A 27295-nucleotide genomic window follows, 5' to 3' on the forward strand; every position below is an offset into this window, starting at 1 on the left:
GCCTAGCTCTAAGACCTCACCTTTCAACACAGACTTTCAGAATTCAGATCCGAGCCCCAGTCGTTGACAACTGTAGATACTGTAATCTTGACTCAGTGCTTGTATCTATTCAAAATGCTGCTTTTATGGATAAATTTTCATGAATTACCTTACCTCTAAGGTAATCCATGAATCTCTTGGGTTTTCCTTAACTCACATGCTTACCAATCAATACCTCTTACTATGAATTTCTATAATTTTCAAAGCTTCCTTTCCACAATTAGCCCCATCTTCTCTGAGTGGTTTATTATTTAGCAAACATAATTTTGCTCTTTGCACTGACAGTGTTGTCCGCTTGGTCACCCATTGCCTATTGCACAAGTGATATTTTCTTCTATGCTGCCACTTACACTTGGAAAAATTTTCCAAGTTGATATGTATAAATTACGAAATTCTTTCAGCCACTCCTCAAAATTCATCAGTGTGATAATGCATACTGTAAAGGGTAAGCTGATAACAGCATGCTGACATCTGTGCATGTACCTTTGTGATCAGCTATTACGTAATTCCTATTATTTGTCTTTTCTTAGGTGTATCCATGTACAACTCCCTCCTGCCCTCCCTCTTAGTCATCTGATTTATCCAGTGAATGTAGACGATGAGTCTCTCAGGTTTATCTCTACAGTCAATGGATAAAAATAGATTTTGTCAGGAGTCAGGTCACACTTGTTAAAGTGAGCTTCTCCAGAAGGTCATTTGGGGCAGGAACCTGTATTTTTCACCCACCACAGAGGAAAATAGAGGTCTAGCCAGTAAATATGACTTGGCCAGTGAACTTAGGATGCCTGAAATTATAAGGTGTGAATACACCTTATCAAATTATCTTCCTTCATTCCTTCCTTTCTTTCTTCCTTTCTTCCTTCTCTCATATGTCTTTTACACCTCTTGCTCCATCTTTGAAGCAGGAGACTTCATTGTGTTGTGTTTGTACAGTGCACAGCACTGTGGGAATTGGTCTGGTTATGTTATCATGCAACCAATGCTAAGTAATAAATATGAAAATCATATGTTTGTGTATGCTTATGTACACATATACATATGTTAAAAATAGAGAAAAAATGAAATTCAAATTATTTCATATCTAATGAGGTTTTAGTTTATTTTAATGGCAAGAATGTAGACCTGTAATTATATTTCATATGAAAATGTTATTCTCTGCAAGGAGACAAAATTAAGGTGGTATATATTAGCTATGCTGACTGAAATTATTTTTAGACCATTTTTTGGCCCATTCAAATGGGCCAGGCTAAAATCTACCACATGTTGGTAGAATTGAGAACAGTCTGTGGCATAGCAGTCAACATTAAGATGATAACACGGCCAGTGAATGTGGGAAAAGGGGACATTTCCCTGGGGCACCATATGAATTCCGGAGTCCACTGATGTGTAGCAGTTTGCAGCATCAGGCAGGGACACCTGAGGAAGACTAGATTTTAGCAATTAATAACCTCCACTGTCAGTATAGAAGCACACAGGCAGCAGCCGTTGTGATATTGGGCAGCTGCTATTGTGTCTCTTGATCATAGAATCATAGAATCATAGAATGGTTTGGGTTGAAAAGGACCTTAAAGATCATCTAGTTCCAACCCCCCTGCCATGGGCAGGAACACCCTCCACTAGCCCAGGTTGCTCAAAGCCTCATCCAGCCTGGCCTTGAACACCTCCAGGGATGGGGCATCCGCACCTTCCCTGGGCAACCTGTTCCAGTGCCTCACCACCCTCACAGTGAAAAATTTCCACCTAATACCCAACCTAAATCTCCCCTCTCTTAGTGCTTAAAGGCAGGCTCAAGATGCCCTGCATCTTTGAACAGGAACAGATGAAAAATATATTTTTTGTGTGAAGATTTTTGTAAAGGTAAATTCTAAATCCATGAGACATCAGAGTAAATATGAGTGCTTTGCTGAACCTGGGATTATTTCATCACACATTTTTAAAAGACAATGAGAAAATTTCAGAGTCAAGATAGGTGATGTTCAGTTTATACTGGTACACATCTAGCATTCGTTAAGTCACACCCAAACAAAGAATGGATCAAAAATGAGGACTGAAGCTGTAACGTGCCTCTAGCAATTTATGTGCATAACAAGAAGTTCCACAGAACAAAATAAATAGGTATTTAAGTAACCAAGTCAGTGAGGTACAGAGAGTCAATTAAAAGTGAAAGGTTTGTAATGCTACTTTAAGTGAGTTAGAGGTTACATGATAATATGTGCTTGATCACATTTTCTTAACATAAATTTACTGACTCAAGTATTGACTTAGTTGCATCAGTTTCATGGACTTAATTCAACCCTTTCGATACTTAGAAAATTGAGTTTGTCATGGAACAGAGAATAATTTTCCTTTGAATAGGGATTTATACGATACTGCAAACTGTGACTGCGTGACCAGAATTTAGAGAGTACAACAGTTGTTGTTGCCAAGTCTCTCACACCCTGCCTGCATGAATTTCTAAATGGCACCCAAATCTTTATCAGTGTAGCTTGATGAGATGGGACATGTGGTGTAGTACTGGGATTGCAGTGGAAAGTCCTCAGTGGAAATCTAAGTGAAAGCAGGTAACATGGAAACACTGTCAAGGCAGCTTGCCTGTGATATGTGAAGACTGTGAAGCTGTGAAACAACAAAACCAAGCAGCTGTCACCTCAGTGAATTCCCAGTCACACCTGGAGAGCCAAAGCCTTCCTAATTTTGCAGGACATGAGGAGCAAACTTCATCCTTTATGAAATTATGAAGAAAATGTAGGAGCATCCCAAGAACAATGAGGCAGCTGTGTTTAAATGAATGTTTATAACAAGTAGGAGTCCTATCGTCTGTGTTCTCCACAAAGCAACACTACAAAGGCAGAAACCTTTTTTTTTTCCTATCAAAGTGAATATGATATTTAGAAACACTGATAGTTCTTTATTGTTGACTTACAACGATTCCGCTTGTAAAGGAATTGTGATTTTTCTTTTTGCTCTCTTGGCTTCCAAGTAGGTCATACACCTAGCATTAGTGAAGAAAGATCCTCCTTAATGAGTTTAGAGGGAGAATAAGTAAATGGCAACCCTGCATTTATCTGCATGAATGGCACACTACCCATTCCCATTTCACCTTCAGTTTAAGATGTACCGCTACTTCAAATATATAACCAAAACAATCCTTTTAATTAATGTATTTTTGTTACAGTTGAAGTAGCTTTTAAATTTTTTTTTTTTTTCCCAATTTATGAAGATTGAAACATAGAGCTGCAATGGCAATAGAGATATTAATATAGGAATATAATTACAATAGTTTCAGACCAGGCACAGTGTTTAGGTGAGCCATGGGCATGATAAAGTGGAAAACTTGAACCTGACCTATCCTTTAGTACAGACTGAATTTTGCCTGTGACTGTGAATGCAATTGTCCAACACTAGGCCTAAAAGACGGCTATAGGCCCTTCCTAAAATGTCCGAGTACTGCATGCCAAATGGTCAGATGGGAGTGGGAGTGTAAGCTCAAAATACTCGTAAAAGATGAAAGATTTGTCACAGTGAACTACAGTAAGTGACCATAGGCATGTGGAGCTCGGGGAATGCCACCTCGCTTAACACACAGTTAAGGAGCAATGGAAGTATTTGGACTTTTCTCGAAAAGCAACATATTTTATAGAGTATGTAAAGTAAGATGTGGACTAACTGAAATAGCTACCACTAGTGAAAAGTACTATAGCATGCCATCTTATAACACTATAAACCTAGCATGCCATACTCAGTTTAGAAGGACTGTGCTTCTGAAAACTGAGAAGTGATTTCAGGTGTGCATCCAATGGAAATATTATTTTTACAACATGTCTGGTGTTTGCCTTGTGTATCATCTGCGTTTTCATCTGTGAGCTCTGCAGCTCAAAATTTGTGCAGCTGGTTTCCACTTCTTGCTGCTTGGACAAACAGGCTGTGTTGAATGAGTCCGTGTACAGCTAATAGACTGGTCTACCCAGTTGTCTGTTCTTGAAAACATTGCAAACTCTGCAGATGTTTACATCTTGGATGCAAGAACCAGATGTTTTGGAATGTAATTGTTTTATAAACTGAAAAAGCTATAGATGCCTTGCCAAACAGTTCAGTCCTTTACTTAAGAGAGATTACTCAGAGAACAGTAAGGTAAATACACAAAAACATAAAAGCAGAAAACAGTTCCCTTTGGGAGTAAATGATGGATCTAGAGCCAGCTCACAGAATCAATGCATGGCCTCAGTGACAGGGCTGCATTCTATGAATGTCTGTAAGGAGAAGTGTGAAGAATCTTCCCCTAAGGCTCCTCGGTAGTTACATAGCTGCTCTGCACCTACTACTGATGCTTCCAGGTTGCAGTTCTCACTTGTGTTGTTGACATGCTTTAACACACCAGGGAATAAGTCATGATTCCTCTAGCATGCACTTGACCCAGGACCTGCAAATCCCAGCTTTCTCACTTGTGGTTACGGAAGAACCTCTGACACTGTCCCCTGCTGGGGTCAAAGGATTTAGTCTTTAAAGATGGTGAAGCTTTTAAACTTCTAACTGGATTACCCAGGAGTTAGTTCTTCATAGTTCCTTTTGTAAGCAGGAGGGGACTGTGCTCCAAAGTCATACTGGGATGAGATCTGGGTGTCTTAACGATCTGCTGCCCCCTGTTTTCTGTGTGAAGGAAATGCAATTGCATGGGTTTCATGGGATCCGTAGTGTGTATGATCCAGTGACGATCAGGGAATCGGACACCTGCGGCGCTTCAGCGTGAATCTTGAAATCATCTCAGATGCAGCCTTAGGGAACGGAAGCAGGAGGCAGGCTAAGGCGCAGGACCTTGCCTTGCCCAGCCTGCATCTTAGCAGGCTTGTACAACTGTGTAAGGTAACCAAGTGATGGTCTGTGGTGTTCTGCTTGGTTTGTCAAGGAAATAGGTCTGAATGAATGATGTAATCTTCATAATCCAGATGACTAAAGTCTTCTGTTGAGGGCCTTTAGCAATGTTTGTAATGCTAGAAAGATTGGCTGAATAACAGTGAGTTTTCTTGAAAAAGGACTGCTTTTGCTGTCCTTGCCTGCCTGCCAGTTATAGTTAAAATGGGTTCACTGGAGAAGGATATTGGAAGCTCAAAACATCTGGGAACTTAATAGGCAGAAATAGGCTTGAAAGTGATGGCTGAAGGCTGTTATGCTCAAAATCCTGTTTATGGGCAAACACACAGGATTTATATACCTATAAAGCCAAGAACTTATTATTAGTATAGGTAAAATTTTAACAGTTGATTCCAAGAGTCATTATTACTCTAAATCTATTTATTGCTGGAAAACAAAGAACACTTCTATGCATAAAAAGTTTTAATAATAATAATAATATGGTTAAAACTGTTATACACATGTTTCTCCTTTCCTATCCCTTTTCCTTGTTATAGCCAAACTTGGTGGTGCCTTTTACGCATGTTAGATACTATTTCTTTGTTCTCTTTGTTACCCCTAAAACTAGTTTCATCCAGCTCCAGGTCTGCATTTCTGTAACTGACCATCGGTTTATAGCCACAGTGTCAAGCCATCCCTTATCATCCTGTGCATGTACTCTTCTACACTGTACCCTGTGTCTCCACACCTCAGGACCTCTGCTGACACGTCAGGACTATATTTCTCTATATTACATCATCATGTCTGTCACAAATATCTCATTCAATACAGGATATCTCCTTGTTACTGTTACTATATAAAACTGTGTCTGTACCACACAAAAATGTACAAAAGTAAAACAAATTAGCCATCTGGTCAATTGGAAGAATTTTTTCTGCAGAAAATACAAGCTAAACCAAGTAAAACAAAGTCACAGACAGGTCGAGAAAACTTCAAACAGAGCAAGCCTGACAAGCCTCAGTCCCAAGGCCTTGCCAAGCTTATGCCATGTCACTGGCAATGACAGTGCTTATTATGGTGCTGCAGAGTTACAGAGCTTCATCTACAATCTGCACAGCTGGTGTTACTGACCACTTGAAGTCAAGTAAACAGCAGAAGAGAGCATTGCTTTGCTTCAAGATAAGCTTTACATGCATACTTATGAGGCTACTTCTCTCTGCTTTGACTTGTCAACTAGTTCCCAAAGATTCTTCTTTGTTTGCTGCTGAAGAGTTCAACTGGTAAGAGGTCTTTAGCTGTGAAAACCCCTTCTTCATGTAAAACTCCTCAAATTATTGATAGCATCTGTCAATCCAGGAATCCATGTGTCTTGAAAATAGTTTTCTGAATTGGAAGTCTTCCTGAGTATTTACAAAAGAACAAGTCAGTGTTTTTTTTTGTTGTTGTTGTTTTTTGTTTGTTTGTTTGTTTTTTGTTTGTTTTTTTAAAGACTGTTGTATGTTTCCATGCTATCAGATATTATCCTTGGGGCTTATGGATCTATGTTATATAGATGTGCATGTTCACAGCTGGATATTCAGTAATACCCTTAAAAGGATACAAAGAAAGTGAATGAGTATCTCAAAGAGAGACTGAGAAGAGATGGTAAGGGAATTTTCAGAAATGCAGTACTTTTAAAGAAGTAAGAACCTGACAAAATAAAACTTGTAATCTTTATTCAGGCAAGTCTCATTCTGTTCTAGTAGCTTTTAGATTGCATTGGTATCACTGGTATCAGACAGATATTGGACAAAATTTTATTTTAGTAGAAGTTGCTGAATTACATTCAAAGGTAAAATGTGAAAGGAGAATGAAATGGGAAAAATCGTTGTTAGGCTATATAATTTTATTGAGTTGTGCTTTTCAAAAAGGCTGTCTAATCAAGTCTCCTTTTTTTTTAGGTATTGGTTTGCTTTGAAGTATGGCTGCCAAGCTGCATTTAAACAAAACAGCAGTGGAGATGCATCAGAAACAGACCCTCCCAACTTCATTCAAAAACAAGCCATTGATCTAGTGACTGATATTACCATGCTCAGGGTGTTCAAGACTTTTCTTGAGACTACGCCACAGCTTTTTGTCCAGATTTACATAGTCATGGAACATGGCACAAATAATTTCTGTCAATGTGAGTCTGCTTTTTTCCTTAATTCGCAGGCTGAGTATCTTACCTAAAAAGATAACTCATGTGACTGGATAACATTTTAAACATACCTTGGAAAACATGCACTCCACTGTGTAATTACTCTGCATTTAGTTAGAATTTCTGTCTAGTAGATGGTCCATTTTGCTAAATCCATGAGAAGGAAGATTTCACTATAACAAATCATAACATCTAGTAGAAACGTGATACATCACTTGTAAATAAGCTATTGAATACAACAAGTATATCATTTGCAGAGCAATTTGGTTTGTGTGATTTTGCTTATAGTTTCTTTTAAACCTGCTAACTGGGCATCTTGAAATCAGTAATGTATTTAGAGCAGTCCTGTGAGCTGTCACTGCCATCATCTGCATGTTACAGATGAGGGACAGAGTCCAAAAAACCCTAAGGATATATCAGCATTGCAGAATGCAATGTGTTGAAGAGAGACTGGTTCAACTTTCAGAAGCAAGACAGCAGCTGTACCATTTCCAGCAATAAAACTAGTGGCATTGTTGGCAAGATAATGTCTTGCTTGGGGTTGGAATTTATCTAACCAAATGGAGAGACCTGGCAGGCATCTAGTGTTCCTTCATAGTTCATGGAGTCAATAGGTACTCAGACAAAATGGTCAGACAAATCTCATCTTAAACATGATCATGTGAAGGGTTAAGTCCGAGTTATAGATTTCTATAGTATAGACACCCCAGAATCAGTATCAGGTTCTGCAGTTTAGGCTTTTATGGGCTATTTGCAGTACTTTGGGAATTTAAGTCATTTCTGTATGGAGATGGTAAATCTGACACATGACTTGGGCAAGACCATGAATGGCCAGAGGCTGGGCAGGATAACATAGGCATCCCAAACAGCATTAGATGCCTAGATTTAGGTAACTAAACTGAGCCTTAAAGTTAAGGTGACTTGTTTAGGAGCACAGAGGAAATATAAAATCAATATAAAGAAAGTGTTAAGAAAGCATGAACTTGTCCAAAAGTTAATTCAGAAATTATAATGTAAAATAATTATCCTTTTCTCATGTTTAACATTTATCCTTCTGTTTTGTTTAGATGCTGCCATTATTATGTCTTTTTATGGTATCTCCATTTCAACAGTTGATTATCAGATATCATTACGGAAGTCTCTGCCTGAGAAAGATGAATTTCATGTGCTTCCCAAGTTAGTGTATCTCTTCTATAAACTGCTTACCATCACTTCTTGGATACTCAGTATTTCACTGATCACTCTACTAAGTGTTAGAAGTTCTGTAATTCTGCTACTTCTTCTTTGGATCTGTGGCTTCACCTGGACTTTGAAACAGCATACGACATTTTGCAAATCTGAGAAGATGGAATATTTGTACAGAATTGTTGTTGGAATAATTCTAATTTTTACCTTTTTTAACATAAAGGGGAGAAAAACAAAAGTTTGCATTTCTATTTATTATGCTACTCACATTGTTGTAACTCTAGGTATTTTGTTTGTATACATGTTTTGGAAACCTTCCATTATCAAGGAAATACATTTTACAATTGTGAGCATCTTAACTGTTCTTAGTCTGGTGGTAGGTATTATTTTTCTTGTTGTTTATTATAGGAATTTTCATCCCACTGCTTATTGCAGACGACAGACATGTTCAGACGAAGTTGATGGAGAGGCAGGACAAAAAGATAGAGTAGAAATTGGTAGATTTGAAAATTTCATAATGCAATGAACAGTATAGTTATTTTTCTGTGGACTTCAAAGTAATTGTTTGCTGGACAGTCTGTTTCTCTGTGATTGTTTTTTGTGTATCACTGCTGAGTGGTAAATAATGGACCAGAGTTATTGGCTCTGAATAATTATTGTTTTCTGTGATGCTGTACAAAGCCTTTAATAACATGAATATTTCTCTATGTGCTGGTCAAAGTTACTTTTGAAAAAAGAAGAAATGTAATCTATCCATCCAAGACAATTCCCAGTTTTAGTTTTTAGCAATGCAAATGAAACATAGGAAAAGCTGAATGTTAATCACATGAAAGCTAGCATTAAAAAAATCTATTTATTTATGTTGATTCTGTTAAAAACACAGCTTGCTTTTCTTTTCTTGCTGGAAGGAAAAAGCCATACTGCCTTTTCCCTAAATAGCCCCTAAAGAGGAATAGCTTTGATTTATGGCTCAATCACTGTCTTGCCACAAGGAAATTTGGGGAGATATTTTCAAGCATTTTATCTTCTAGGTGTTTTAATGACTCCTTTATTGGTTTTGTTCTGCTAATCTTTCACACAGCTTTCTGTGTTTAGGGGTGATGCCAGCTTGTTGTTGTGGGTTATAAGTCATAATATTATGACTTATAATATATGGTTATAATCACTCAGCCTGAGTGATTGACAGATGTTAAACCACAACAGAATAGCAACAGAAGTTTTGCATATAAAAGAACTATCTTCCTTCAAACTTTCCTCTCCTTTGAGCTTTAAGATGTAGTACTTTAAACACTGGTTTCCATTGAAATAGGGGGCTACACAAGGTAAGCAGTGGTGCAGCTTCTTTTGTCTTTGTCACTGGAGAAAAGAGAAGCAACTGTTCTGATGCATTGTGCTCACAGGGACTGGGAAAAAATGGAATAACCAGCTTGTCCATCAAAATGTTTTGGCAGAAGGCTGAGTGAAATTAGACAACATTTCAGTCCTATGTTCAAATGCTAAATCAACAGCAAAGAAAATAAGGTTGATAGCCAGAGCTGCTTCAGAAATAAAATCAAAGGGGAAGTCTTTCAGAGCTGCTGGGTTTTAAATCTGAATTATGAAAACTGTGTCTCTTTCTCTCCCCTCCTTTTCCTTCCAATAATTCACATGTGCAGTTAGAGTCACCACAGGGAAAAGGAAGAAACAGGGTTTGAGAAAAGAAATTAGAGAGGAGAAAAACTGATAAACTTTGCCAGGAACGAAATCTGTTACCATTATTGATTGACAGCAAACATCCCTGAAACTTTGGGGGGTGGGCTGATGCTTTGGTTGATAATTAGGCTGCTGAACAGCTGTGTCTTGAGCCTTTTGTGTCAAGTCCATGGACTGCAGACTGCCTTTTCTTTGTTACCCTTACAGCCTTAGCAGAACTCAGGGAAGTTTCTAAATGTGTTTCTTTCCTGTTGCATTGCCATAGTTCTCTTTACCAGGCCAATCACTTACATTTCTTAATCCTATTCAAGGAAATTAATTTCTAGGTGCATAGCTTGGACTGAATGGTCTGTCTTTCTGAGAACAGACATAAAAAGGCAGTGTAATAAGAAGAATTTATCATAGAATCACAGAATGGTTTGGGTTGGAAGGGACCTTAAAGATCATCCAGTTCCAAATCCCCTGCCTTGGGCAGGGACACCCTCCACTAGCCCAGGTTGCTCAAAGCCTCATCCAGCCTGGCCTTGAACCCCTCCAGGGATGGGGCATCCACAGCTGCTCTGGGCAACCTGTTCCAGTGCCTCACCACCCTCACAGTGAAGAAGTCCTTAATATCTAATCTAAATCTACCTTCTCTCAGCTTAAAGCCATTTCCCCTCATCCTATCACTGCATGCCCTTGTAAAAAGTCCCTCCCCAGCTTTCTTGTAGGCCCCCTGTTAAACTGAAGTTGAGTCAGTAAGAAAGGCGTCTGTGTGACTATTTATATCACACTAATACAAACACACACCAAACCCAATTACTTAAGTTTCAATCCCTATTTTATGCTTGTAAGTCCTAGCGGATATAAATCTAGCCATATCCTGAAACTGGGAACTGATCCTTTGGGAAATCTTGCAGATTCTTTTGATAAAGCTTAAAGATCTTCAGTATCCTGCTACAGAGACTGTAACTGGCTCCATTTTGCTGTCATCAGTTAGAGGGCCTTCAAGAGATGGGAATTCCTGTTAGCTTGTCCCCTGTAGACTTTTATTTATTTATTTTCAACGTTAACTGCCTCCCTTTCTTCTTGACTTTAAGATATTGGCTTGATTCCCTTCATTTTCATAGTTATGAAAATGGCTTCTAACTAACTTGGTCATTCTAACTCAGAATCACTGTAACAGGGAAGACAAAGAAGCACATGAATTGATTCTAGACATATTTCATATCATCAGTGACCACTTCAGACAAAACAAGCAAAGCCCCACTTCACCTGGGTGTAAGTTCAAACGATAGACCTAATACATAACCTTTCTGTTCCCTAACTAGTCTTAAAATTCAGCTGCCACTCAGTTCATGCATTATGCCTGACCCTGTCATTTTAACCTACCTGCAAATTGAAAACAAATGGTTTTTTTTCTTTTTTGTTAAGTATGTCCATTACATCTTACAAGAAGTATTTTAATAAGTTAAATAAAAATAATAAACAATTTCTTCCTGTTTTGACTACTGTCAGACCTGGGTAAGAAGGACAACATTCAACAGAATTGTTTTAATTATCCTACTAATATTCAACGTGCCATTTGATGGCATTGGTGAGCTCACCTGATGTACCACAGATAGCACTGATTTATGAAGCCATAATTAGGTTTCCAATAAACATTTGTCAAAATAATGTATTCATTCAAACCAAAGCCTTCTTTATTTATTCATATAAAAGAGCACTTAACTTTCAACAAAGAGTTGCCTGCCATCAAAAACACTCCATAAAGGGAGGAAATTTATGAAGACACAGTGCCAGAGGGTGATCGGTGGAAGACTAAAGCTCACTTTAACCCTTTGGAGTACTGAGTTCCATCTCTTGCTCGTTACTGGTACTACACATATTTCTTTCTAAAAGCCCCAAGCACAAACATTAACCTTTGTCCATTAAAGTATCAGCTCTTTTTTTTACCATAGAGTTTTACATCCATTTCAAAACGAAGATGTCTCATTTTTATTATGCAATGAAGAAGCATGTACACAGCTCAAAGGTTGCTTTCAGGCTTACCTATATTCTGCTCACACTTTTCACCATATGTATATTCTTCCAAAAAAAAAAAAAAAAAGAGCTTTGAGAGGATAAACAACTTACCTTGTCTGAACCTAAGGCAACACATGTACTTGTCATTCATTCCAGCTGAAGAATTTTCCTGTTCTACCTCTTTGTGCTCTTCTTTACTTCCTAGCACTTTAGTTTCATTTTACAGATTTTTAACAGAAGACAAGCAAAGTACTTGGTCTGTACAATCAATATTGGAATGAAATGCAGATGATGCCTTAGGATCCATCTTCACTAGAAAATTGTTTTCTTTTACCTCCAATTAGCTAGCATATAACAAATATGAGTCACAGTGAAGGTTCCCACTGTGCAGGTCTTCATTAGCTTGGTGAAATGTAGACCTTGGCGGGATAGGGAGTGATGCTTCAAACTTACCTTACCCTACCAACACCTGTTAAAACTACAGACTGCACTGGCCTTCCTATGACTGTATGTTGGTTTCCATATATCCTTCTATTTTTAGCTTATTGTTTTTATTTCTGACAGTGAATGCAGCTCTAAATAACAGCAGAATGAGAAAGGATAGGAAGGGTTTCAAGTGCACATTCATGCCTCAAAACCTCTAGTTTAAATGATTTTGCTAATCTCAATACAAAATCATCATTGTTATTACCACTATTGTTACTACTGCTGGCATTCTGTCCAGGTGTCTAGGATGACAACACTGAGAAAAATATATATCTTCTTCACTGTGAGGGTGGTGAGGCACTGGAACAGGTTGCCCAGGGAAGTTGTGGATGCCCCATCCCTGGAGGTGTTCAAGGCCAGGCTGGATGAGGCTTTGAGCAACCTGGGCTAGTGGAGGGTGTCCCTGCCCATGGCAGGGGGGTTGGAACTGGATGATCTTTAAGGTCCTTTCTGACCCAAACTGTTCTATGATTTCTGATGCAAATGGAATGCAACAAAAAGTTGGTAGTAAAGTTCTGTCGTGCTTTGTCTGCTCAGCACTTATAAGTGATGTTAAATCACTCTGATTAAGCACAGGTATGTTTTAATGGGAACTTACAAACATCTTAGAAAAGAGATGGTTACCCATTTTGTTCTGTGGGGAGCAGGCCAATGGATAAAATTTAAGGGCTAAGTGTCCTGGACAGTTCCTGGCTGCTGTGAGAAAATAAACGACAAAGCTACATGTTTGAAGGTCACTTGCAAAGATAAAGATATGAAGATGAAGAGGAAGGCACAGCAAATACATACAGTGGGAGCTGGTGTTTTTCAGCTGTTTTCCACGTAGCGTATTCCACAAATTCAGTCAAACTTGAAGTGTGTTATACTGTAGTAGAGCAGAAAGGGACCTCAAACATAATTTTGTAGCTTGTTTATCATGCAGCAGGACCACTGTGCTTGTGCCATTCCTGGCAGGTTTTCTAACTGGTTCTGAAAAACAACCTGTCACAGGTAATCTCTCACAGATCTACAGAGTCTTGTCCACGAGAAGCCTCCTATGTCCAGCCTCTTTACTGCAGTCTGAGCCCCTCGTTGTCCTCCCTGCCTTGCAGAGGAGATGGTTTCCTTCTTCCATGGAGCAATATTTTACATATTTGAAGATCATTATCATATTCTCAGACTTTTGAGTGCCAAACCACTTAATCATGTATGTTTTGTCTTCTAGACTGACTGTCCTTCCTGCTGCTTTCTCTTCCAGTTGACAATGTTCTCTTTGAAGTACAGGACCAATATCTTTAATGCTGTACTCTAGCTACCACTCTGTATGTCAGATGAATTACTTCTTGTGTCCACAGGTTATAATCCTATTTTTATATCATAACTACAGGATTTGTCTTTTTATAAGACATCATGACTTTCAGGGACTCATGTTCAGTGCACTGTAGCACAAATATTTTTCGGCAGAAGCATTGTCCCCCTTTGGGTGTTTGGTTTTCACTGTAAGAGGAAGTTAATCTCCTGTCTTCTTTAGGGCCTGGCTTCCTTCACAGAGATTTATTTCCATGAATATTCTGCCCATGGTCTAGAAAACAGTGTCTCCTCTTCAATGGCAAATGTTCAGTCATCAGAATTTGGCTGGGTCTTCACGTAAAAGTTTGAGATACTTCAGGAAAACACCATTGGTTTTTTATAATTCTGCTGTGCCTGTATTTGGGGTTTTCCAAAAACTGTGCTACAGGAAGATGTGCATCTTTAGTGAATATTGCATTATTCAAATGAGAGACCAACAACATTTGCCTGGCTGAAGTTATGCTGTGTGGGGATAACAGGCCACTGCCACAGCAGAGACTGTGTGACATTGATAGTTTTATAAATGATCAGATATTTGTTATACTGTTTGAATTAAATGAGAAGGCAGAGTGAAAAGAAAGCATTTTTTTGTGATCTGGGCTCTGGAAAATGTTGTCATACAATAGATAAAACAATGAAGAAAGATTACATACTACAGGTGTCTTCCAAGCTGTTTTGGACTGTGTTTTGCTGGGCTATAGTAATTCCTGAACTGAGATTTAAAAGGATAAGTCTTAGTCACCTGTTTTTGCTTTTGTCAGCACTCCAAAGCAGCCAAAGAGTACTTCATATAGCTCTGTGCTGCTTTGCTACAGACTCTAGTGTGTGGCAGCATTATCTGAGTAGCGTTGGTTCCCTTACTTATAGGTATTTATACGGTATTTATCTCAGTTTTCTGACATACATAACTAAGTCAAATTGGATGTTAAGTTGTATAGGATCCTCTACAACCAGTGGAGAAAAAAATATATAAACCCACGGAGAGGACTGTCATCCTGTCTACACTGCCACCTACTTAGGATGTGATGAATCTTCCTTTAGAGGTGCCCGTTCCCGCTGACTACAGAAACAACATCAACAGGATGCAGTTTAGGTACATAAAGTTAGGTAATATAACTCACCCTTTGCACAGTAATTCTATCACATGTAGCAGAACCCCAGCAAACTGTCAACAAGAATCTTTCCCTCTGCTTCCTATATAGGTGATCTGAAGATAGTAGTTGGCTGTTTCAACCATTGAAAAGCTAAAAACTGGATGTTGGGAACATATCTTCTTTCTCCTATAGACATGGACTTCTGAGATCCTTTGAATTTCATTTGCTTCTTCTGCATAACAGCTTACACTTAACATTTCAGACTGCCTTATTAAGCCTTTGGACCATTTCTGAACAGCATATTGAAATAAGCAACCTTACTCTGAAACTTCAGTGTAGTAAGCAACCATCTCAAGTATTTTAAAGTTAAATGCGTATCAACTTGCACTAGGTTTTGCTTAGGTGAAAATTGCCAATATGACCCTGTAATGTTTTCTCACTCAAGCAGAAAAATGGAAGGAACTTACCCCTTATGAAGTCTGCCTGGGTTCTCTACCATGGCATTGGCTGCATGATCTAAACTGAGTGTGACCTTGTAGTCTGCAAAGCTGAATGGCACAGTTATATAAACACAAGGGAAAACAGGCTAGACCACATAACACAGAAGAAGTTCCTTATAAACAACTTCTTAAATGACACAGGCCAATGAGCTTGTGCTTTGGCAAACAGTTATCATAATCAACAGCTTTTTAAAAAAGCATAATACAAGCAAAGTTTTTTTTCCAAGCTGTGTGTCCATTTCTGTGTTCTGTTAAACAGACTGAGGAATTTTATAAAAAGTGTGGCATTTCCAAACAAGAGTGACTATTGTGTGAAAAACATGAATAGAAAATTGTAATTAGTGACTTAATGTCTGTGGTTATAATCAGACTTGAACAACTATTGCTATCAGTAACTAATTTATGCCTTCTTTTGGAAAAAAAAAAGAAAACCCAAAAAGCCTTCCCTCACTTACGTTCTCCTAGCCAAAGAAATAATGTTTGTATGTATGTATTTAGAAGTACAGTTAAAGCAGCTGGATGTGGCATTCCTAAGACAGAAAAAAAACCAAAACACAGAAATACAAGAGTGGTTTGTTTTTTTTTTTTTTTTTGGTGATGAGGGATTGTGCATGAGAGAATAGAAATGAATAACCTGCACGCCTTGTCATGGGCAATGGTTGTTTTCACCCCAACGAAGACTGCTGGACCTCAGAGGCTCAGCAGTTACCAAACTCCACATGTAAGAAGGGTGGCCCCTTGTTTGTTGGTTAATGACTACTTATTCTTGGGTGTTTTGAGAAAGGATGGAGTGAGTTTTCAGCTCAACCACTTAGGAAAAAAGCAGCAGAATCCCACTGACTTACTAAGTCTTCCACTTCCAGCTTCCATTTATCAATGAAATGTGTAAACAGGTGACTGTCAAAGCAATGATTTATTTTTTGCTTACAAAAGTCCCAACAATATTGTGTCAGTGGTAGCTTACTTCTGTCGGACAGCCATACATCAAGAAAAGAATTCTACATGATTTAAGACCTCCATCTGAATTAGGATTTTTTAAAAAAGGTTCTCAGCAGTAGAGAGATTCTGTGGTTACTGATACAGTTTACTGCAGGCGATCTCAAGAGGTTGATAGGTGTTGATTAGAGGAATAAATTGATCAATTCAATATGGTATCATGCTAAAAAAAAAAAAGCCTGTTTCATAAATTTTACAAGACTGGATTCTCCTACTGCCTACTGCGCTCAAGAAACAGGTTCTCAGCAAGTACAGTTCACCATTGCTCTTTCATCTGGCAGTCAGAGCACAGCTTGAGAAGACAGCAGATACAATGTCCATCTTCTGTTACGGTATATCTTGAAATCACAAGCAACCAGAAAATAATTTCAGAAGAGACTTGCCCATATCTTGTCCCTCTCACTCCTTAATTTTCTGTTGAGGTTTACCTGGTGCTTCTTCAGGAGTTAGCTCTGCTGCTGCTGTTCACTAATAAGCATGTTTGCATCACTCCCATGCAGCCTATACACAGAAAGGCCAAATGGCGACAGGATTCAACCTAAGTGGGACTAAGATGTGGGGGAGAGAGGAAGAAGAGGCAGGTTAGTGCCTGCCCTGTTCCAGCATAGACCCTCTTTTTCAGCTCAGTCTCCACTAGTCCCCTGCTTGTACCCATGGAGAGGGCAGGAGCCCAGATCCTGCCCAGGAGGAAAGAGGCAGAGCCTGGCTGTGCAGCCAGAGAAGCACCTTGAAGGGAGGTTCTTCTGTTGCACCTCACCCCCACTGCTCATCTAAAGATAATTTGAGTGCTGCATGGTTCCCTTGCTTCTGCAGGCCTGGTTATTATATGCACATGGACCACTTTTCCACATCTTCTTTTGTGTGTCAGTGTCCCATCCACACGTGAGGATGCCGTGCAGCCTCCCCTTGTCTTTCAGATGAGGAATGTTGTACAGTCCACACCTTTCTGTACCAGGGGTCCCTGTAACACCTTTTCCAGGGACAATTTTCAAGGGCCCTTTGCACCCATCTTTGCTGTTGAAGGCAGTCTGTTGGTCTCCCATTTCAGCCATTTTACTTCTTTTGTGTAGTCATCCTCATTTTCCCAGGTCTTGTCCTGCTCCTTCATGCTTTCATGTGCTTTCTCAATCCTCCAATGCCTACACCAATGCCATTGCTGTACCTGTGGCCCTGACATAATTTGTTACTCACTTATTACTTCTCTTTCTATCCAGCTGGGTCACAGTCACCGAACAGCTGAGGTTGGAAGGGATCTCTGAAGGTCACCTGGTCCAACCTGCTCAAACAGAGCCAACTAGAGCTAGCTGGGGCATTAATAAGTTGAGATATTGGAACATGCTAGTCAGTGCCGCTGACCATTATTTGATCTGTAATCAATTGCAAATGTGTTTGAACTAGTGGCTTATCTGAACAGACACAAAGGTCTCCATTTGCTCTTCTAACTTCTTTCATACCCATCAAAATTTCCCCCAGCTAAAAGAGGCTGTCTTCTGTCATCTACACTTCAGGGAACAGTCAAGCTGTGACACTCAGAAGCTAGTATTCTACATCTGGACAGACATAAGACAGCAAACAAGACAAAAATAGGAACATTTAAAAGCCCCTAATTTTTTGACAGTGATAGTCTTGGAGGGGTACTGGTAATAAATGAAGAGGAAATATTTTCAGACAGCAACATGGCTTCTAAGCCCAGAACGTTGCTGTGTGTTGCAGCTGTAACAGACTGTATTTGGGGAAATTTCTGTAACTATAGAAAAGCAGCAATTTAAAGTATTTGAAAAAAAAAATCATTCTTATCACATAATATAACAACACGTATCTTGAATAACCAGTGAAAATGAGGTAAGAAATGCTATTCCTGCCTATATTTTATTATTGCTGGGGGTTATCACACGGTAAGTACAGTTGTAGTTTGGAATTTTGGGCTGGAAAAACCTGAAAAAGGAAAGATACTGTGAAAATCCCCCAGACTCTGCAATAATATTGTGACCCCCAAACAAGCTACAGTACTTAGTCTTTCTAGGTAAAATTGGGAAACATAACATGGGCCTAGTTGCCAGAAAGAGCTGTAACTTTTACAAGGCTTTCGACACCTAAATATTAATAGAAAAGCCTGACACAGTCTTCCTCATTTACACTGTTTGTGGAAAATCTTGGCCTAAATATTGTCCTAGTACCATAGGACCCTTCCTAAGATTGCTGTTACCATAGCGTAAGGTTGAATAATCACATCTTCATTGCTCGTGGGTGTCCACACAAGCTGCAGACTGACCACACTGTAAAGGCAGGAGCACAGGGTCCAGCTCTAAAGCCCTTGCAAAAGGGGATATGAAGAAGTGTACTGCAGAGAGCTGCTTCGTGAGCACCTTGGGCCCAGAAAATTTGTTAGTGTGGATAGAGAGTAGGGGTCTCCAGGCTTTAGCCAAAATACCCCCACAGTGCTTCACTGATCCATGCAGATGGACTAGTTTGAGTCAGTAACTCCAGGATGCCAGAGCCTCCAACCTCTCTTCTTTTTAACTTAGCAGTATGTTATAGCCTGGCTCATATATATCTGTATAATACATGTTTGTTTTTTCTTAAGTATTTTACCCCTATTACTTTAGGCAATATAGCTGGCTGCAAAAAGAGCATCTCTGCCAACGATGCCTTCTAGTGTAACAAACAGAGCAAACATGAAACTCATAAAAACAACAAGAAGCCACAAAATATTAATATATATTATGAAAACAGGTGGTTGTTGCTGTGCTGGGAGGGGCAGTATTGTTTACTGGATAAGCAACCATAATTGTGGGGGCTGCTTTTCATTTTTCTAATCCTTCCTTAAACCCTTGGTCTTTTGCCTACCAACTAATCTACTTTACACATAAACTATTAATCATCAGTTCTAGCATTCATTATGCAGTTAATCATCTTGATCTAGGCATTATTTTCATTTAGAAAACAGTTTCCATTAGAAACACATACTTAGCAGAATCACAAAAATGACTTTGCAATCTTTCAAATAGTCATCAGGGCATGGTATAATTTCCTTGCATGGTAATAGTGTCAGAAGATCAGTTTGTGAAAAAAGCATTCTCCATTTTGGAAATTTAGTTTCCTAAGTGATTATTAAAGAAACAAATGTAGTAAAGGGACAAAAATAATTTCACAGACTAAATTTTTTTAGCAACATTTTGTATCACTCCATTCTATTCCCTGCTCCCTCTCTAACTGCCGAGGATTTTTCTTTCTTGGCTTACAAAGATGGGAGGTTGAAAATGCCAGGGTAGAATTTCTCTTTTTCTCCACTAAAATTTACAACAGAGCTAATGGCATGTTTTCAACCCACCCTGTCGTGTCAAGTCAGGCTCTTCATTTAACCAGTGTCAGTCTGAAAAAGGTTAGGTAACAGGCACCTGAACATTAAATTATTTTAGAAAAGTTACCACATGGAAAAAGTAGCGTGAGTGTTACTTATGTCAGTTAGAATGTGGGATAATGAATTGTTAGCGTCTTCTGTTTTGATTCCATGGTTAAATTGTCTCTCAGTTCCCTCAGATGAGAACCTCAGTGGAGCTAGCAAGAAACCAGAGAAGTTCCAGTGAGGCACTCAACTCATGTGCTTGAGCACATCCATAGCTAAGCAGTGAATGTTAGGTACACAAATACAGGCTGAGGGGTCTGGATTTACTTGAAGAATTAGAATTATTCTAGGTTTATCTAGGAATCTCAAGATTATTACAAAAGAATATTTCAATCCCCTTTTACCCAAGACTTGGTCCATCGCATCAAGGGTTGATCAGCTGTTTGATCGAATGGGATAATAATTTAAGATGTGGCAGTTTACATTGCTTAAAATTCCTTGTGATACTGAGTAAATCACCTGCCTTTGTAGATGAACTGTAGGCCTGGCCTCTCTTTAAGCCAGAAGAACTGCACTTGAACTCCAAACCGAGATAACATTTTGTTTCTCAACACTTTTGTGAAAGGGATTGTCTTTGCAGCAATATTATGCCATCCTACACCTCCACAACATGCTGTATGCCGTTCTTATTTCCCCATATCAGAAAAATAATATAATACAACAACAAAAGATATCTGGAGGAAGACACAAATGATCAAAGCTTTTTCACAACTATCACAGAAAAGAACAAATTATATCAAAACTCTTCAGACTAGAATGAACTGAAAGGTGATATACTACAGGTCTACAAAATTGCTGTTGACACAGAAAAGGAAGTAATCACTCCCTATTTGCTTATCTGTTGTGATATGAGGAGGAGACATCAAATAAAAGATGTGCCAATTTCAAAACAAAAGGAGAGAATTTGTATGCTGTGAAAGCTCTTGGTGTAGGATGTAGTGGATGTTAAGAGATCATGCATGCTTACTTAGCCACTGGAAAAAAAAATACAGAAGAAAAGTTCAGTGAGGTCTAATAAATATAGACACAGTTTCATCATGAGCTTGTCCCAATCCCTCCCCACCAGTCTAAAAGACCTCCAGTTCCAGTACAATCATGGGGGATGGGAGAATAGGAACTGGAAACAGAGTACTGGCCCTGGCAGTGGGTTTTTTAGATAATGCAGCTATTAGAACTTGTTATCCAATATCTCTGATATGCTGTTAGTGATGCAATATGACAGGAAACTGCATGTGCAGAGATCCACATCTTAATAAGCATCCAGTTCTAATTTGTTAATGATTACTTTAAACTTCTAATAAGAATGGATTGCTATCAGCATGCTAGCAACATTGAGGACAGATAAGATGGCTAACCACCTCACTGTCAGTGTAAAAATGACAAAACACAAAACAAATGGGAAGCACAATGGTTTGAACATTTCAGTTCCAGTTGCTGAACTGACACTGCTGAATCCAACTTTCCTGGTATCATATTAGGGAGACAGACAGAGCAGCAGAGAAGCAATGACTACTCTTGCTCTCGCTAGAAAACAGGCCATGGCTGTCATTTGTTACACGTGTAACTTCATCTCACAGTGTGCCCTGATCACATGCAGTTATATTAGTGGTGAGTGGAGGAGCAACATAAATGACATCTCTTCTGCCCTTTGTGAAAGCTCAATTCTTCCTTTTTCTGCACTATCTGCTGTAACAGTAAGTGTTTTAGTCAGATGCCACTGTCCTCCATCCTCTCACACAAGAGGCAGCGCCCTTTCTTCTTCAGGTTATTCCCTAGGCTTATTTCAGAGTAGGTTCCTGCAACTTCAACAAGTAGCACAACTCTAGGCATGCTACAAGCCCTGTTCGAACAGGATTTATTAATTAATTCCACTTATTCCATTTAAAAAAAAAAACCCCTCCTGCTCCTACCTGTCAGTCATTCAGAACAGGAATATCCATGGAGTTCATGGTAATGACTTAGGTCAAACTTACATTGGGAGCAAATTGCTGCATTTCTTCTTGTGGTGTGCTTTTAAAGCACTCTTTGAACTGTACAGCTATCTGTTTCATCCCCACTCTCATAACCATTCCCAGGAGATAAACCAAGAGTTCTGTACTTGATTTCTCATCTAAACTACACTCCTCCCTATATTTGTACCAAATATGAGCTAGAACATGCAGGTGTTTATCAGAGCACTGTTTCTGAATTTTCTAAGATGACTTGGAGATGAACAAAAAAGCATTTAATTAATAAATTAAATGTTGGTCTGGTGTACATAAAATAAACAAGGGAAAGACATAAGCCCTGGGGACTAGGGGCTGACAATGAAGAAATACTACCTCACCTTTGGCAGAACCCTACACTAAAAGGCTTCCTTAAAGTAAAGCAAAGTCTTTACGGGTGCATAAAAGTGAGTGTTTTCAGAGCACTGACATGCATATGCATGAAGAAGGTAGGCAGATTTGGGCTAATGCATACATAGGACAGAGTGCAACCGTCCAAATGCAGGTATGCCCAATGGGGCAGTGGGGCTAACACCACTCACTAATTAATCAGGTAATTTAAAAAGCAGTGTAGTCTTAATGCCCTAGGTTTGTAGTTCTCAGCCTACAGGAATAATGAAGCACCTCTTCAGTTACCAGCTCCCTGCTATACACTTCCATCCCTCCTCTCACATTTGTTTGTAAACTTCTTCGAATGGTCAAACATTCCAAATAAAGCTCTTACAAGGAATGTGTTTGCCTGCTGATGCAGCCATTTCCTGTAAAATTTGCTTCCCTCAAACCTCTGTGTTTTCGTAGGAGTAGTTGTTTCATTGCTACAATAAGCTAAGACTTATTGCTCTAATTAGGGAAAGTGGCCAACAATATGATTTAATATATAAATGAATTTGTCATCACCAAAGGTTTACAGATAGCAGTGATTTCACCTCCCCTACATAGAACTTGCTGTCACTAGTCTAGCGACAGTATAGTAGAAGGATTTTAAAGTTTCCATTTCTCTCTGGAGTAATACAAGCTGCCACTGACCATATCAATACCAGAGTTTATGAAACAGTAACAAAACAGATGACAGAAAAGAATTTAGCAATGTTTCATGTTTTCCTTCCTGAATGCCAGATTTCTTACCTCTGTTGTGTTTCTACTCTCAGTGGCCTCAGCTTCCGCTGAGTGCTTAGTTTTTTGGGAGACATTACCAGGGAGCAGCAAGAGCAGGGCTGCACCACAAGGGCAGACAAGCCAGGAGCTGAGGGTGACCACAGCACAGACAGTGACCTTCCCAAACAAGCCACAGTCCCACAGTACCCAAACAGGATCCTGTTGGTGATGACAGCTTCAAATGACAGTCTCTGGCAAGCCAAAGTAACAATTTAGGTCCAAAGACCAGCCAAGGACACCAGAAAAGAACACTGGAGACAGAACCAGAAACAAGACTACTACACAGGTCTAGTGTTGATCCACAAGCTAGAAAGAGGGTTAAAGAGAAAGCTACCTACTACATAGGCCCACTGTCTGTCCAGGAAAACTAGTCAACAGCCCAGGGTTGAACTTAAACGGGGCTCCTGAGCCCACGGGCAGAAGGTGTGGCGGGGGTCCCAAGTGAGGCTGGTCAGGTCAATTAAAGGCAATTTGTGCCGTGAAGGCCCTGACAGACACTAGGGAAGCACACGCAGCAGGAAAGAGCTAAGCCAATATTTTTGATTTGACAGCGTCTGATTTGCAGAGGAAATCAGAGGGAGATTTCTCATTCTCACTGAAATTTCTGCCCATCTTGCAATATTCATATGCTCAAAACAAGTAGATACTCTTAAGAAAAGGTCAAGTTCTGTCCTAATGAGGTCAGTAATAAAATTCCCATTGATTTCGGTGGGATGAAGGCTTTACCTTGCTGTTTTGTTTCCTGAGCTGCTATTTTGAAGTCCAACATGGTAATAAAAATAATTAGAGGAAGTGCCACACACTCTCTTTTTCCAAGCCTTTTCTGGAAATCACATAGATCCCTCCTGTATCAGTGCATTTTATACTCCCTACTTTGACCTTTCTGTCAGGCTAATGGCTTTCTGATTAAGAGTCAGATAAACCTGCTCCAGAGCGCATCAATATCATTCCCTTTCGGCCAGAGGTCTGGGTCAGCGACGTGAGCATAAAGTATGCCTTTCCTCCTGACCTGCTGATGGAAAAATGTTGTGCTACCGTAGTGTTGTCTCACAAGTGGAATTCATTCCCTGGTGTGCAATAAGCCAATATACACCCAGAGCTGAGATATTGTTTATTGCACGTCTGCGCAGAGATGGGTGCTAGGTGGTAATTCCACAAAGCTAGCACACCCAGTTTCAGTCATATTGTGTATTTATACAGTTCAGAATGTTAGTTCTGTCTACTTTGCCATATCCTTCTAATTATAATTGGTTAGTTTTTATCTCTTCTTAACTGCAGTTGGTTAGTTCTTTTCTTACTTTGATTTAAAAACACAGTGTTCCTTAAATTTAATATATGCATGCTCAGTGAGTGAGGGTCTTAATTCAGGGAGGGTTGTCCCGATGCTTGGAGGTGTGATTTTTAGTATTACAATTACATTAAAATGAGGATAGGTTACTTTTGGACGGCGCTAACCACTAACTTGGCTGACTACTCCAAACATAACTGATTTAAGTACCCATTTAGTTTATGTATTTTCCAGGGTGTTCCCATCTTCAAAGGTAAATCTAACAAACCTTCAGTGATGAAAAAGTTTTTCTCAACAGTTCCAAGGACAGTCATCCTAATCTACACGGAGAGTACATATTTGTTACATTAACTCTAACTTAACTTGCAACAGCAGAGCTTGCTGGTCTGAGTTAAAGACAGCCCAGCAAAGGAACGAGGAGTGGGGTCGTTCCCGTGGTAATTCTTTATCCCCATATTGTTTGAACATCTTTACCACGAACTTTTACTAGCAATACTTTTACCCCATCTGTTTCTGAAAATGTATGAATGCTATTAGCGTCTTCTTGTCATAGAGCTGGGGATTTATAGTTGGGTTTTTTTTGCTTGAGAAGAATAAATAAACTGGGACAGTGTGACTAGTGTGCCAAGAATTTAAACACATGAAATGCATAAGTTAGTGATCTCAGTGCTTTTCTTCTCTAAGGGTCATCATTGTACAGTGTTCAGCAAGTAGCTGCTCTTAAGATTTTCTTCTGCTCTGCTCTCAGTGTCCCTTGTACTCAGGTAGTCAGAAGAATGAGGCCATCTGCCTCATAGCTAGGAACTATGGAACTGATCCAATGAGTGGGATTTATGTTTCTTCCTAAATTTAGCAGTGAATGCATAGGTGCACTAGGTATCTAGTCTGTACACTCAGAGCTCTGGAGGGAGCTCTTCAGCTGACTGTCCAGTACAGATGGGTTTCAGTTGCTTAATCATGTGTGCTTAGTGACCTTTTGATGCTCCAGGATATTTCTCCTGGCAACCATTTGCTGCCCTTGAAGGACAAAGATTTTCTGTAGGTCTTGAGCCCAGCCTCCCCTAGTTCTGTCCCAAGTATCCTAGAGCATCTCAAACAGCTTTAGACATATTTCTTCAGGAGAGCGAATGCCTCTGTTGTTTATTTATCTTAGGATAAGGTGAATTTCTCTCTTGGCTTCATTGGCTACATTGACTAGGTCTCCATTGCTTCCTCTGGAAGTTCAAGATGGCCCTGTCTCACAGTAGACACTTAAATTCTGGTGACTTTCTGTCTGAAACCTATTCCTTGGGCCCCTGTATAAGAGCTCCTGAATCTTCAGTATTACAGTTAGTATTTCTCAACATGCCCTGGTTTAAGGACTATTTATTTGGGTCAGTTTGCCCTTCTAATCACAGTATATAGTGGTGCTGGTGTTCTCACATGCGGACCTAAAAGGGATTTAAGATGTGAAGGAACTTGCACTGACAAAACACAGTAGAGATTGATTTCATATTTCATGACTTTTCATTTAGAACAGATTTACTAATCCAGGAAGTTTTGTGCAAACATTTGGCCACTGGCTCAATAGTAGCCTTTGGAAGACCTGCTGTGCCACTGAAGAAAATATTTCTTTCTAATTTATTTCTAATTTCTTTCTAATTCAATCATTACCTTTGCTTATAAATGCCAAAACCTCACTGAGCCTTAATTTAGCTAGAAGACCTATTACAATACCATATTATGATATAATAATATCTAATATAATATTATTAATATTGTATGCAGCATTTTGCAGTGTCTTCACAGTAACAGGCTTGTGTTAATAGACATTATTGCTCCTTTGAAGTTGTATAACTCTGTCAGTGTGTTGCTCTGTATAGTTTATTTCTGCTAATTTGTGAAGTGCTGAGGATTAGTGGTAGGTGGACAATCGCTGTAGGTGTCAGATGGTGTTCAGCTCTGAGACTCTTGAGGAGTTAGTGATTTTGGGTACAACAAAGGAAACACTCCTCTCCTGCTTTCCACTGAGAAGACATGCAACTGCTCCCAGACCATGAAAAGGAGACAGAACTGCATTAATAATCTCTCAGACTAACTAATGGCTCTGTTAACGAACAGCAAGCTAGATTTGTGTTTATATACAGATCAACAGAGCTTTGCAGTCTTGCAGAGGAGACCTCAGCTTTTAGGTTTTATCTTTATTACATTTTCCCTTCCAAAGAAGAGAGGACACACAGGCAGCAAGACTCCACTGTATATGTAATTATATATGTGAATTAAGTTTTTGAAAAAAGATATATGCTACTGCACTTTATTGTTTGGGAAATGACAGATGATATTTTGTATATGTAATAATATATGTGAATTAAGTTTTTTAAAAAAGATATATGCTACTGCATTTTATTGTTTGGGAAATGACAGATGATATTAACATCAAAGATCTCACAGCAATGCACATACCCAGGGGACAGAATCTAAGATTCGGTGTGTAAAGTTAATTTAATTGTTTCCTGACTTGTGCTTGGCTGATACTGACCCCTTTGCTTTCTCATGAAGTTAGCATTTATAGAGAGCATGTACAAACATAGACTATATTTCATTCAATTTTTATTTTATTTATTTTGTATTCTAGGGCATCTGTTTCTACTGAAATCCTTTTGGCATAATTGATTAATGTTAAAAAAAATCTTATTTTTCTTTATCCAGTAAGAAATTTAATCTTTGCTTATACTCTCCAGACTTACTAAACTAAAGCAAATAAAGGCATTTTAATGGTGTTTGGAAGTTGTTTATTTGCATGTATTTGGGGAAAGCAGCAGTGGAACCATTTGCAAATATCAGCATCTGTGGTGATTTTAGCAAGACAGCCTTTTGGTAACAGTCTTTTAAAACTAAAATAGACTTGACTTTCAAGACAAGACAGACCCTGTTAGTTGCTTTTGGTGCTGTATGACACCCGGAATGTTTTGTGTGTTTTTTACCAGTTTTCATCCTATTTCTGCCTAATCAGCAATGAGCCTGTCAGAACCACTCCTACTGTTTTAATGCTGCAATAGCTATTGGAATGGTTATCACATGCCCTCTGCTCACTTCTCCAGCTCCAGGAGGGAATTTCCAGTAGAAACGA

General features: G+C 39.1%; 1 protein-coding gene across 1 annotated transcript in view; it reads left to right on the plus strand.

Moving 5' to 3' along the window:
* Positions 1-8777, plus strand: part of XKR9 (XK, Kell blood group complex subunit-related family, member 9) — a 10658-nt gene extending 1881 nt beyond the window's left edge. Inside the window, exons 2-3 of the mRNA XM_010082764.1 lie at positions 6828-7051; positions 8134-8777. Of these exons, the coding sequence (XP_010081066.1) occupies positions 6828-7051; positions 8134-8777 (868 nt within the window). The remainder of the gene's footprint in view (positions 1-6827; positions 7052-8133) is intronic.
* Positions 8778-27295: the final 18518 nt, after the last annotated feature.

Source organism: Pterocles gutturalis, unplaced genomic scaffold, assembly GCF_000699245.1.
Source record: "Pterocles gutturalis isolate BGI_N339 unplaced genomic scaffold, ASM69924v1 scaffold1655, whole genome shotgun sequence".
In the NCBI taxonomy this organism is placed as follows: domain Eukaryota; kingdom Metazoa; phylum Chordata; class Aves; order Pterocliformes; family Pteroclidae; genus Pterocles; species Pterocles gutturalis.